The sequence below is a fragment of the Anabas testudineus genome, chromosome 15 (assembly GCF_900324465.2).
Source record: "Anabas testudineus chromosome 15, fAnaTes1.2, whole genome shotgun sequence".
NCBI classification, from domain to species: Eukaryota; Metazoa; Chordata; class Actinopteri; order Anabantiformes; family Anabantidae; genus Anabas; species Anabas testudineus.
Genome location: NC_046624.1, coordinates 3,600,350 through 3,615,291, shown reverse-complemented (window position 1 = coordinate 3,615,291; position 14,942 = coordinate 3,600,350). Strand labels below are relative to the sequence as shown.

The 14,942-nt window shown below is 43.3% G+C and overlaps 1 protein-coding gene across 1 annotated transcript in view; it reads left to right on the top strand.

The window, feature by feature from the left end:
• Positions 1-4,101, top strand: part of LOC113158101 (serine/threonine-protein kinase 32C) — a 61,501-nt gene extending 57,400 nt beyond the window's left edge. Inside the window, exons 11-12 of the mRNA XM_026353793.1 lie at positions 1,334-1,401; positions 3,588-4,101. Of these exons, the coding sequence (XP_026209578.1) occupies positions 1,334-1,401; positions 3,588-3,783 (264 nt within the window). The 3' untranslated portion in view covers positions 3,784-4,101. The remainder of the gene's footprint in view (positions 1-1,333; positions 1,402-3,587) is intronic.
• Positions 4,102-14,942: the final 10,841 nt, after the last annotated feature.

Here is a 14,942-nt window from a genome sequence, read left to right as displayed (position 1 = left end):
ACTGTTTTCACATAGAAGTCAAAATGATCTCACCAAAATAAAAGCTTCCAAAATGGAAAGTTTAACATTGCTCTTGCTCAGTATGGTTGTTCGATTGGAAACATCTTTGTTGAGTAACTGTCGTCAATTCACGCTTCAGGGTTAATGGTCCAGACTATATGTACACTCAATATTTTAGCTTATCAGGAAGCTCTTACTGTCTTTGCTGGTTGCCTGGCAACTGCATAGTGAGAATTAGTAAATTGCCATTTTTACACATCAGGTTTGGTACAAATGAAATAAACATGTTAATGGTGCTGGTGGTGGATTTTGTAACCCTTGGACAGAGCTAAGCTAACTGAAACTAGCTGCCTTCTCTACCTCCCTATTTATCATGAAGTCCCAACAGCAAAACAATTGCTGGCTGGTTTTAGCTTCTAAAATCAGAAAAAATGTGCTGCTTTTCTGTTTGATATTATTGTAAATTGAACAACTTGTTGTTGTTGGTTTGGCAGAAAAATGTAATTGGGTAACAGTATCACTGGCTCTGGGAACGGTAATGGACCAACATTTTATAGTTTCCTATATTTTGTAATCCAAATATTAACTGATAACTAAAATAATTGTTTTAGCCTTAACCATTCCCAATGATGTATAAAGATTAAACTCTTCCTGAGACCAATGGGAAAAAAATATTAAAGAGAGGTGTACTAAAGTTGGGAAACAGTTGAGTGTGCTAAACCCACATGTATTCAGCACAATGTCTCTTTGTCTCGACTGTTTGTTACACTGGAACAAGACAATATTAACCACAGACAGAAAATATCCTCTCTGTATTTATGAGAAGCAGCCTGTTCCCATCAGACAGTCATCATGACATCAGAGTCAGTAATGTCAGTCCTGAGTGTGTTTGTCACATGTCATCATCATTGGTCCGCGTGTGTCAGGAGTGTGAGCCTCTAACAATAGCGGGGTTATGAGACTTGGTGTCTATATGTGTGTGTGTGTGTGTGTGTGTCTGCGTGCCTGCTCGTGTGCGCTCATGCTGCGTTATTACCAAGATCATTAAATTATGAAGCCTTCAGTGCTGTTGTCATGGCCTCAAGTGCTTTCGGAAGTATGAGCTTCTATTTTTGTCTTGGGCCAAACATCCAATTTGAGCAGGGTTCACAAACAATTCATGACTTGTTTTAAAAAGAGCAAGGATGGGGAGGAAAATGAGGAAAAGATGTTTTCAACCCAGAGGTCACACAGTCGACTGACTCAAGCTGATGGAGATTTTGATCACGATAATAAGATTGATGCTGATGTGGAAGATAATGATTTATTTTTTTTGCATGTTAACTGCCTGCAGGAGAACGACTACCTACAGGAGTGCCTTGAAGTCGTGCAGCAAGAGTTCATGATCTTCAACCGTGAGAAGTAAGAGAAGCTACGAGCATCAGACTGTCTACAATACAAGCTTAAAGCAGACTTTCCTGTTTAGTCATTCAACAGTTGTACACCAACACAGTCAGAAAACTATCATCTCTCTAGACCAAAGGCAGGGGGCTAGATATTACTATAATTATGCCTCATTTACTCAAAACAAACGAACAAATGCTGCTACCGTTTTCTTCTTTTCTGTCCATTTTCTTTGAAGCCAGTGGAACATGGTGACACTTTCGTCTGTGTATTGGCTATAAGGTTCTGTGTAGCAGAGGCTACAGTGGTTATGATAACATATAATAGTACTGTTCAGATGACTCTACATGTCATGACACTTACATTAACCATTTGGCTCCTATGCACACACATTATGTGAGTTATTTGTTTGTTTGTTTTCCAGGATGTTCCTAAAGCTGGTTCTTTTCATCCACAATTAGATTTATTTGTACATGACCGTGAGCAGCACGTTCCAAAATCAAGCTTATTTTAACTGAGTTAATTTTGTTATGTTTTCTAGGATGAACATGGTACTAAACAAACCAGCTTAAAAACAGTGTGTTAAATGAGTCAGAACTGTATGTTTACTGGGGAAGATTTGGATGCCAACAGTAGCATTATAATAATTCAGTAATAGTATTTTTGACTGATCACATGGTTACATAGAAAGTCAAACCTACACCTACACATAACTTTTGGCTAAATGTTCCTTAGTAAGTTTCACTTTCTGCAGACACTTTTGGTAGCCAACAACAACCTTCTGGCCAAACTTTGGCTGGATATTCAGCTTCTCTTCTTGGCAGAATTGGAGAGTTCATTTAAATTTGTTGGTTTTCAGGTTTTTCACAGACCTGACTTCACAGTCCAAAGTCGACTTTGGGAGGGCTGAAAAAATTCCAAAATCTTTTAGACCTTGGAAAGTGTCTACACCTCCACTATCAATATTTGGTTTGAACCGATGACCTTAAAACATTTAGAAATGGCTCCAAGAGACGTTCCTGACTTGTGTAATTGTACCCTCCTCTTTCTCATAACTGCAAGTCTGTTGGAACTTCTCATTGTACCATGTGTTGGTCAGTCAAACTCATCATGATCACTAACAGGATATTTCACTGAATTAATGACCTGAGGACGAATGTGTGATTTTGATCCACTTTGTTTACTTTTTGATGTCAGAAAACCTCACACATTTGAACCATGTGCATTCGATTCTTTGGGTTTTTGTTAAATAAACGTGTATGTTGTACAATCGTCCTGCCTTGAAATGACAGTTCAAAGAAATCATTAAAGCCCAGTAATATAATATTATTATATTATAATAACTCATATTACACAATCAACTTACATTACTAACTACAAGAGTGAACGCGCCCTGAAGCATCACTGTTGCGGGTACATTGTCACGATAGGAGGAAAGTTATGAAGCTCTATCAGCTGCAGTACGTGAGGCGGCACAGCAAATGCAAATTTTTATTCCCTATACTACAATACCACAGAGCATGCAGTGTACCTTACTAAAGTTGCAGCTGCAGGCAGGCTTTCATCCTACAGGAGAGCACTGCATATTACTTCAATCGTGCATGGCAGTAGAGCTTCTTCATGAAAGGACTTGGATATGTAAATCACAAATAAGAGAATGTCACCCTGCATCTACTCTTCAGTGGATGTCAGTAAAATCTACAAAGTAAAATATACTAAGGACATCATACATAAAGATCTACAGTACATTACATTGTAGAATATGTGTTCGGGGAGGAATTTCAGTTCAGTGCTGCTGTAAATGATTGCCTCATTTATTATTGACCAGGTCCTGACACTGTGTGGGAAATGTCTTATTATATCCTATTTATCTAATTAATGATAATCTTCTTCTATTTATAATGGAGGCTATAATATCTAGAATTATGTAGGGCAGAGATGACTACAGAATAATAGACTCAGCGCCTCATTGTCTTCAGATACTTGCTGTTTCCTGCTGCAGGTGCATGTTAGGTTTTACTGCATTTCCGAGGACCACATGTGCTCAAAAGCATAAAAAAATCAGGAAGACTTTAAAAAAACAAGTTCATGTTGTGGACGGAAGGTTAAAGTTAGTGTTGAGGGGAGATATAAATATTAGTAAATGATTGTATAGTCAGGACTGTATAGAATCGCTCCATGTTTCTTTTCTTCATCCGTTTCAGACTGAAGAAGCGTCAGGAGGAGGGTCAGTCAGAGGCCGGGGGCGATGATGTCAGTGCAGACGGGGATGGAGAGGCCGAAGCCGTGGCCACTGACGATGACGCGCCAGAGCCTGAACCAGATCCTGAGCCAGAGCCTGAGTCCTCCTCCAAACGGAGCATGTGCGGCTCAGTCTGCTCCTCCCCCGGCAGCTGCTAGCGCCACATCGCCTCACAGTGACGCTCGCAGGTCTCTCTGGCCACTGCAGTGTTTGTGCCATGCCAGTAGATACATTATCACCTCTCTGCTCTGTTGTAGCCAGGAGTGGCAGGGCGACATGACGAACAGCAGGACCCAAAGCGTCTCCCACCATTTCCCTTCTATCCCTCTCTCTCTCTCTCTCTTTCTCTTTTTTTTTTGTTTGTTTCTGTAGCATCCTTCTGGTAAGGCATGAATGAAGCAGATTCCCAGAGAGCCCCAACCTACTGTACCCATCTGCCCTAGAGTAAGCTCTAACTTCTATGCAATGTTACAGTAGAGCATGACAAATAAAGTATAGGTGTAGGAGGTGTTGCTCAGGAGCATAAAGCCCGAGCATGATGACATCCCGAGCAATAGCAGTCCACTGTTTTTGTGGGATGGGCGGTTTTGGTGGAGACACCTCCCCTCTCAGCCTTCCTGTTCAAAATCTGAGGGGGACGACTGAATTATTCAGCAGAAGCGCACGCTCGTTTTATGTTATTGCCTTTGTCTTCAGTTTATCCCCCCTGCAGCCTCTTTTCATGTAAGCTGCCCTAATTTACAACTGTTATTTTTCATTCAACCTGGAGCGCCTTCCTCCTGTTGCAACACCTTTTGGAGACACCTCTTCAGTAAGTGTTTGAGGCTGTTCGTAGTTGGCCAAGACAGTGTGGCTGGTTTCATGTTGTCAACCTGTCTAAAGTGGTGCCTGTTGATAATAATCAGTATTTGTTAATCACGCTGTAGCCATGGATGCATTATAGGCCAGAATGCTAGTTTGACCTCCTCTTTAAGCTTTTTTTAGGGTGTTAAGGTACTGTAATTTATGGGAAATCAGTACAGCAATCAGGGTGAATGGTTTTGCTTGTCGCTGTGTCCGTAATAGTTAGCAGGATGTGTGACAGCGTTTTAGCTCTGCATCATGCTCTGATTCAAAGAGCATTCACAAACTCTGCTCTGGGTATTAAATACACATCACCAACAACCACGTCCTTTAAGAATCTGTTAAAATGCTCTGTTGGCTTCACTAGACGTCATCTCTGTAAGTACTCAGTTTGTATAAAGACCGTCTCCCTGCAGACTTTGTTTTGGAGCTGTACTTAAATGTGTAGCTGTGCCCTGTTGCTCTTTTAAATTGTATAGATGAGCTAGTCTATTACTGTCATAGTGATAGTGGTACCTTTAAGGTGGCACCATAAATCTCAGTCTGAACACCTGGGAACATGTAGCAAAAGTCCACCTTAAAACCCTAAGGCCTGGTAAAATGAAAACCGTGTAAATAGCATACAGTGTAGGTAATTAAACTTACCACAGTTTTATGTGGGACTGCGAACTAGACATATAAACTAAAGGAAGAGCTGCGTGAAGCTTCACACGGCTTCATTCTGCTCTTCTTTCCAAGTGTGCAGGCACAACTTGTAGGCAAAATATGCCAAAGCTTTTCTACCATTTGCATAACCATTTCTAAGGAACTTTGAGTGTGTGTATGTGTGTCTCCTTTTCCCAGTAGAACATAAAACCAGTGTTCCCTCTGTATGTGGAAAAATACATTCATTTACATTTATATGACCATATTGTGATTACGTACTGTACAAAGTATCTGTTTCAGTTAAGAGGGGACCTTAAAGTAAAAGACATTTAGGGAAATAAGCCTGTTTGCTGTAGTTGGTACCACTCTTTTGTCTGTCTGTTAAGGTAAACCTAGCTTATTAAGAAGAGGAAGAAGAAAAGCCACCTAACAGAGCTCTAAAGCTCACTGATTGGCACTTTGTATCTTGTGTGTTAGATTCAGGAGGGGCCACATTATTCCATCAGTCAGGTGCAGTGATTTCCCCCTGACAACCTGGAAGCATGGACAAAGTCATTTTCAAAGATTAATCAGTGTAACACGATTGCCCAACACTAGTAATCGTAGTTTTTACTGGGCTTTGTTGGTCATCAGCCTGAGCCAATTGACCCTCTTCTTTTATGCTAAGCTGGGCTACATGGCGCCCAGCTGACGCTCTACTATACACAGACAAGTCGGTGGTATCAATCCTCTCATCTCATCCTCAAAAAGAAAGCTAAATAGTGCGTTTCCTTAAATGTTGAACAATTTCTTTGAACACTATATATCATGATTGTTAGATTAAGGAGCTTCCTTAAAAGGATATAAAATATAAAGTGGCATTTTCCAAGTCTGCCAAAGTATGATGAATAGCCCTGTTTTTTCTTTTTTTTCTTTACTTCTATAGTAAAAGCCTGTTTTTTGCCGAAGCCTGGACCTTGAGCCTTACCGCCTGATTTGTGCATGCACAAGCTTTTGGTAATAGCATACCTCAATGCTCACCTGATTATTGACACGGCCTAAAACCAGAGTATGACTGGCCTGCATGACTGTTTCTGGACAGTGAGTTTTGTGAACTTTAAACTGTACAAAATCGTATAATCCCAGTGTTAAATGGATGGCATGATATTCTTAGATGATATGCAGTACCTTTTGGCATCCTATCGGTTGTCTCAGTGCTTTGTTCCAGTATACAGGCTCGTGGCCTTGCTGTGTGTGTGCGCGTGTGTGTGTGTGTGTGTGTGTGTGGAATGAGGTCAGCAGCTCTGTGCGATGCTCTGTTGTGGGTTAAATGTTGCGTTATTGTCTGCAGGAAAGGAAGAAGAAATTGGAACTGGGGCAGCTTTTTGCTTTACCCCACCACAGCATCTGCTGCGTTATTAAAAACACTGAATGTCTTCATTTGTGGAAAGGAGAACTCAGTCAAAATCAGTCTACTCACCACCAGAAGCAGCATAGGCTTGAAGTGTAATTATATGTTAATCATTTGTAAATGGATACAAATGGATTTTGATTGTTCATTTAAACTTTACTCTAAGTTACAATACTAATTACAGGTTTGTTTCTTGATATCAGTGATCATTTTTAATTGGGCCGTGCTTGCAAACCCTCCTGACATGTTTATTTATGTGTTAATGTTCTGGATGCCGTTAGGTGTTTCAAAAGATTAAAAAAAAGGCATCGTGCTAGTGTTTGACCAGCAGCAACAGCATGTCTCCTATTCCTGACCGACGCTCTTGAGGTGTACCGTACTGTAGATGTCTTAACTCGGTGCCCTGTTGGGAAAACAAACGAAGAAGAAAACGTGATTTTATGCCACCCTTTTCCTCCTTGTGATCCATTTTGCATAATGTCGTGCTGCAGGATTTTTACAGGGGTGAAACGAGTGAAAGCCTTGTTAGTGTACCAACTGAAATGTCCCGTGTGTTTAAAACATGCTGCTTTAAGTGCTTTGATAAAGAAATAAAAGTCCTTCCTGTAACTTGGCTTCCTGCGTCTTTGTCATTGTCACTTAGGTACACGGTTTGTGTGCAGACAGTAGAGGGCGATGAACAGCAGGGTGGGACTTAACTGAGCAGAGGTGTCCATAATGAATCGGTCTCATTTGACTGAGGTTGTAAACATGAGCTGCACCACTGTGGCTGCAGGGGGAACGAAGCTCACACTGAATAGGATTAGTAGCAGTAAAAAATGCAGACAAAACACGGTAAAAAAAAATCATTTTAATACAAAGATACATCGTATGTATGAGACCGTTTATAAAGAGTAATGGTTGAATTAAATCATATAAACATATTGAATCATTTAAGGTTAAAGTTCATGAGCCTTTTTGATTAATATGTGGTTAGTTTAGAGGGTCCCCCCCCTGCCCAGGGTCTTCCAGGATGTCCACAGCTGTGTTTCCTGTACTGTCCAACAGTGGGCGCCACCTTGGGGCTTCAATGGCGTCCAGCAGAGTAGCGAGCTCCACCTCCAACTTCTCCACTGTGTCCTCCACTTTCTGCAGACAACAGGAGACGCGTTGGTGTGGTTGACATATCAATAATACATTATTAACTTGTAGCATGAATTATAGAATCACCACCCATGAATAAGTCAGTCACTTATTCATATGAATAATAGAGTTGGCCAAAACAGGTAGAGAGGTGAGGGCAGAGGAAGTCTGAGGTTTGTCAGATGAGGGTGAGCAACTCGTCAGCATTTAGGAAAAGTTCCTATTCCACAGTTATCCGTGACAGGAAATGCTGAGGATTTTTTTGGCAGGCTCAGATGGAGAGAAATCTGACATTTAATAATGAAGCTGACAACACTGAAAACACACATCCCAAACCCTCGTGGTTTCAAACCACTGAGTGCTGATTGTGTCGGTTTGGAAAAGGCACCTTCTCCACTGCATCCATGCGCTTGTGAAGGTTTGTGTGTTCCTGACAGGCGCTGGAGCGCACCGCTCGAGGCCGCAGGTCGGGCTCAGGTCCTGACAACAGAAGAGATGCAAACAGAGAGACGATGTATCATGAAGGCTTATAAAACATCCAAGTCCAGTTTAATCTGGTGCCTTCAACATATGCAAAAGCTAGTTCACTGTTAATCTGTACAAAATGTTTTCTAAGTAACATTAAAACCTGAGAGGTGATGCGAACAACACTGATGATCTCATCACGGTGGCACCTGTGAGGATGTGTCATATATAAGGCAGCAAGTCAGTTGACCAAAGGGGCCCAAATGTGATCTCTACATGGAGAGCATCTCCAAAAAGACAAGTCCTGTAGGGTGTTGTGTGGATGTTACCAGCATAACGTGTCCTCCCACATGAACGGGTTGAGGAACATGACGAATGGTTCAAAATTCCCCAGATCTCAATCTTGATTCAGTATCTGTGGGATGTGCTGGAAAAACCCATTCAAACAATGGAGAGCCCACCTCGCATCTCACAGGCCTAAACAGTGTGCAGCTGACGTCTTGGTGCCAGATGCCAAAAGGACACCTTCACAGGTTTTGTGGAGCCCGTGGCAGGAGGTTGCATGGCTGTTCTCCCTGATCATATTCTTGTCTGCTTGCTCCCAGTCGCAGTGCTGCTCAAGGAGGACTGCTGGGTTTGTGTCTCTGTAACTCTGGAAAGGTTTCGACCTGAAAACACAAACTGCGTCGGGAGGATTCTGTTGCGATTTAGTGCTATTAAAGTAAACTGAAGTGAACACAGCTGAAATCTTTTGGTGTTCTTCTACAAAGGCCGACAACATTTCCGACATTTCAAAGCTTATGAAAACCTCCTAATCATTTTAATGTGTTTTATAATACCTTCTCCTAATGGCAGGAGAGTTACAGCGTGTGCGTGTGTGTGTGTGTGTGTGTGTGTGGGGCGGGGGGCACTGTTCCTGCCGTTTCACCCTCACAGTTGTGTTTCCAATTATCTATTTCTCTTTGAAGCCAACATATATTGAGCCTGCGTTCTCTCACAGGGCTCCACTTCCACTTTCCGACACCTTCTCGGTGGCTGCAGGCCAAGTTCCCCTCGACGGCGTTTATACTTTAGCAAATGAGCGAGCTCTTCAATCATTAGCTGAATAGCTGGCAGCAGAGCCGTCGCAGCTATTCAGATGAAATATTTGGAGAACGCGGGCGGCTAATGCCTGAGAGTGTGTGTTGTTGTTGTTGCTGAACATTAACGACACCGAGGCGGTGGTCTGCTGCTTGTGCACAGTCAGTGTTATTCCTCTCGTAGTGTGGTTGCGAACACGGATTCTACTGGAAAAACAAAGTTAGAAACTCGATCCTTGCAAAAACACATCCCTTTTTTTTTTTGCTTTATAGCCAACATTTAGTGAGCTGGTAACTTGCAGTGAGCCAAGATACCTTGAACCCTCTCCAGCAGGGAAAACTAAACTCTAATGCAGCTTTTTTTTTAATGTTTTCATGAGTTTAAAATGGTTTAAGTGCAAATCACATATCAGCACTATGAGGAAGGTTCTTCTTTTCAGTCGGTGTTCAATAAGCTCAATCCGTTTCTTACCTTTTCCTACATCTGCATTACTCTTCTTGGCTACTCAAAGGTGTTCTTCCCTGTCTGTTGGCAACAGAGCCTCCCATGGGAAAGCAGTCAGTCTGCCGTCAAATAAACACAGACTGTGGCGTCTGACATACAAATGATCAAAAATAGATGGATGGTCATTTGAACAGGTGCTGAAGCCTTGACGGGAACCTTTTTTCCTCTTCCCTGTGTTTACAAGTAAAAAAAATGAAATTTCTACATTATAGGTTTCTTCATTTTTCCCCCCATTTGTGAACTAGATGTCTTTAAACATGTCAGTTATAGCTGTAATAATAACATGCAGATTAGCACAGATCATGTTTTATTCCTTAAGCTGTGAACACTGTGCCAGCAGAGTCAGACGCGATGGCCGCGTCTGACTCTGCACATCGTTCTTACAGTCGTGCCTCAGCATCAAACTGCCTTCATTTTACAGCGGTATTCCATGGAAACATTTTACAAGCTCCATTACACAGGCAGGCGGGGTGCCAAGTTCAGTACATGCAGGACAAGAGGCCGAGAAAGAGTGATGGATGAACGGAAGCTGTGCAGGAGTAAGATCAGTCGATTTTCTCACAGAGTGGACAAAACAGATGTTTGCAACGCTGCGTCCTCAGCGATGGAGGTTTTGTGGCTCTCACTCGGGTGCGTGAAGACTTGTCAAACCAGTAACAGATCAATTATGAGTCAATTCCCTGCACAGGATCCAGCAGAGGAATCACAATCGAAGTGATCCCAACAGTGGATTTGATAGTCACAACAACTGCGATCTTCAGCTTTAACAGGACGTGCTGCTGGGTTTCTAATCAGCAAAAAGAATAATAATAAAAAAAAAAGGATGCAAAATCCTCCTAAAACCACAGCTGTGCCTCCGTCTCAGTGCCAGTGTGTGTTTGTGTGATCAGTGCAGACACAGAACACATCCTGCTCTTTAGGAGGCCCAACTTGTAAAAGAGCTGCACGCTGATGTTCATGATGGATATCTCACCCGCGGAGCCTGATGGAGCTAGAAGCTACACGTGTGATTAATATGGCCGGGGCGGGGGGCTGCTCAGATCATATAATGTGGTGATATGGTTGTTTTGTTCTTTTCCAGCACAGGTTAATGATTAGATTTAGCAAAATGCTGCATTTCATCCAGCAAAGGTCACAACAAAGGACTTAATCTCAAAGACAAAGACCCAAAGATCATCACCGTGCCTAGTGCAAAATGCTCCTGACTGTGAAAAACACAAAGCAGCCGACAACCTGTGGTGACGTGCAGGCCTCAGCTGCCAGAACAGTCTGAACAACAGGAGCTGGACATCCCGCTATGTCCAGCTCCTGTTGTTCAGACTGTGCGAATGTGGAAGAGATCTGAAGATGCAGTTTTTCAGCGACCTTGAGAGAGAATATGCTAATTGAACCTAATTACCAGTACGGTAGCAGTGAAACACTGAACTGTATGAAGAAGAGGAGTTTCACATGTGCATCACGCACAATTAGCCTCTTTTTATTTGCACTGACAACACGGAGAAACAACAATAACGTCCAGTCCAGTCCCTCTATATAGGAGACGTCATCATGCATCATCATGAGGTCACTTACAGCCACATATGACATCATCCTCTGGCATTTTACTAATGATAAGTTCTGTTTTTCAGCTCAACCACACAGTTTCAATGACGCATTGGAGGCGATAAGACCCACTCGCTGCAGCTGTTCACACTCGTATATCTGAGAGGTGAGGGGGGGGGGCATGTGAGGTGACCTCTGACAGCAGCTCGCCATGCAGCTGCTCCTGCAGAGGACCCCGCCTGACTAACGTTGACGCGAACTAAGTTCCCTTCATACTGAGCTGTAAGTAGAGCGGTTTTAAAAGGATCAGGTCTGTTTCAAAACAGCAAGAAGACATTTTTTCCCTGTTTGTGATGCTTTTTGCTTTTTGTCCAGCTCTGTATTTTTTATTTTTTTTTCTGTCAGAACTGTTCCAGGAGGTTGAGAAATCACGTAAACCCCCCCCCCCCCCCCCCCCCCCCCACACACACACACACACACACTGCACTCCAAGGAGACACAACACAGGAGACCCAAACGCACATACGATGATCTAACTCTCTGACTCCACCCGAGGAGTCAGCTCGTGCACTGACATCGCTCTCTACAGGAGAGCGGGAGTTCAGTGGAGTGCAAAATGAAGAAGTCAGCGCAGGTCAGGGCATCAGTTCACAACAACAAGTTTTGAACAAACCCAAGCTCCAGCCTGACAGACACCAGTGGAAAACAAGAAGTGCGAAATAAAACGCTGTGCTGTGCCAAGAAGTGTGTGCTGCACACCGGCTCACTTGTGAATGTGACATTTTACAAGCAGTCTTCCACCATCATCTTCACTCTCTGTTCATTTTTTGGGCATTTTCTGGATTGAACTGATAATAAAACGGAGCCAAAATGCTTTGGGTATTTCTCAGTAACTAATGTGTGAGCTCTTGTTGTTTTTTCTTTCGCCATTCTTGCAGTATGAAGTCAGTGTAATTCACACTTGAGGCCCTCGCTGACAGATTTGGCTCTGGAGGATTGGCCATTTTCATTGGATTCTGGTAAAAAAACGTGGAAACGGTGGCGAGAAGCAGTCAGACGAGCGGAACGGACCAAGGCGAGAGGGATTGTTTGAAAGCATGATGACAGTACATACATTAGATTGAGTGCAGCCAGAGCTGTGGCTAAATCTGTAACAGATGTGCCGGAAAAACCCTGAACGCACACACACACTCACACACACACTCACACACAGTGTAGTGTATGCAGTTCAACTTCATGTGTGTTCATTCATCCATCACCTACACACACTGTACATCTGTGAAATCTATAAAACTCACTGTACAGTGCGACAAAGACAAAGACTGAGTATTTTCTCTACACCATCTATAAATCTTCTTCTTCCTCTTCATCTGACCACACATCTGCTCAGCTGCTCTGCCAGCTGTGTGTCCTCTGGTTCTTCCTACCTGACCTGTGACCCCTGCCTCCTTAAAACAACATCCGGCTGCGTCCCTTACCTGTAACAGCGTAGCCAATCAGAAGGAGGACTAGTCCGACTGAAGAGGCGGGGGGGGCGGATCATGGTGAGGAGAAAGACCTGGTGAGCAGCTGGAGACGAAGACGGAGGAGTGAGAGAACGAGGGAGAGTCCAAGCACAAGAGCCAGACTGAAGATCTCTGCTCCAGCAGGGTGTTCACTCCCCTGCCCTCTAATCCTTCCCTCCTTGACTTGGTTGCGCCCAGTTTCCTAATGAAAACATTAACTGCAGAACAAAAAAAGCTCAGAGTCTGGGAGGGGGCAGAAGGGATGTGGTAGGGAGGGGACTCTCAGAGAGAGAGAGAGAGAGAGAGAGAGAGACTGCTGTGTTGCTTCAAAGTTCATGTCTTTCAAAGTAAGACTCATGTAAACAGCCTCTCATTTCTTTGGTCCCGTTACATGAGCTGTCCGTTTTTATTTTTTATATATATAAAATCAAGAGAATAATAAAAATGGCTGCTCTTTCTGGGAAAATCACACAGGGCTTGTGTTCAGGAGGAAGTCGGGGAAATCTGAATCAATTCAGCAGCTGAGAACGCCCTTTGTAATCACATTGATTGGTTCCTGTTATTCCCACTGAATTGACTTCACTCTCTCTCTCTCTCTGTCTGAGTGACTCACACACCTTCCCGCACACACACACACACACACACACACACACACACACACACACAGACAGAGAGACAGTCGAGACTGTTACGTAGAAAACGTGGTTACCTTCGTTAAGCCAGACTGTCTTCAGCCTCTTAAGCAGATCTACGGGTTTAACGGCAGAAAACAAAAGAGGAGGAAAAGTAAGTGAAGGGATGAGTGAGGAAAGGTGAAAAGAGAAGCTGAGTTCAGTGTGGACGATACCTCAGTATCAGTGACTGATGCTGTAGCATCAATGTTTAGGAGAGAGAGTACAGAGAGTTCAATGTGAGCCATTAAAATTACATTTGAAACGTTCGCCATCTCCTCAGAGTCCCATGGAAGAGTTGCCTGGTGTGGTATGACATGTAAATGTGTGTCAGAGTTCATCCTGTGACCCCTTCGTCCACGTACTGAATGTCAGTTCAAGTTCAGCCAGCAGACACACATGCTGGATCAGAGGATCGTAGCATCGTGCTGCTCGACGTCACACTGGTCTGCGGTGTGACAGACTGCTGGAGGCGGGGTCACCTTATACCATCTATTTCTGTCCAGTCCTCTTCTTCCTGCTGTATGTATGTATATATACTGTATATATATGTATATGTACACATATGTCTGTTGATTTGGTCAGTGCCTGCCAGTAGCTATGACGACTGAACGTCCTCACAGGCCTGGACAGATGAAGGAGACGGTAAACACAGGCTGCCAGTCAACTTCATTTGACCGTCGACCTCAATAAACCTTGTTGTGGAGGGGAGCAGAGAGCTCAGCTCCCTGTGCCGGCCTGGTCCCTGGCGTACACCCATGCTGTACCCAAGGCCTTCCTGTCACTGTTTAAGGAGCTAAATCTAATTTGGGTAATGAGTGTGGTTGTGTGTGTGTGTGTGTGTGAAGTCTGAGAATCCATCAAAAGAAACAAAGCTCAAGTCATGAGTTGACCTTTGGTTTCCCCTGACCGTGTTCTAATCCTATTGTGCATTTACTGTACTTACAGAAAGTGTCAACAGCTTATTCAATACATGACACCGGTCTGACAGATGGAGCGACTGCATCCTGTGGACACTTCATCTAATACTGCTGTTTCCAAAGTAGAAGACAACCTTTCAGCTGTTCAGAGTTAACTTTGTTCATTCATAACTTCTGTGGACAACACAGTCTACTTTAAAAAGCCTAAGAGGAAATGTGTGATTGGACAAAAAGAGGGAACTCGAGGGAGAAAATTCAAATCCTGCTCGCTGTGTCTCTTCATACACTGTGGTGCGTCCACTGGTTGAATGAATGCTTTGTAAAGTTACCAGTTCTGATTTTGGAAAGGTGTTTCTGTTTGATAACAATCCAGAAATCACCTGACCTGAAACATACTGACGTCCCAAACACAGGTAACCTCAGGTGGGAACCGGAGGTTATGTTATTTTACCAATAAAGCTATAAAACAATTATGAAAAGTGGAGCTCGTTGAGCATGGGTTGGGATCTGCTGGACTGGAGCCAGTCTGGGTGTTACTGATATATCATAATCACTACAAGAGACAGTAGAAAAGCTCGGAACTTAACTCCGCCCACCTCCATTCACTACTCCCAGATTTACCCCGCAGTC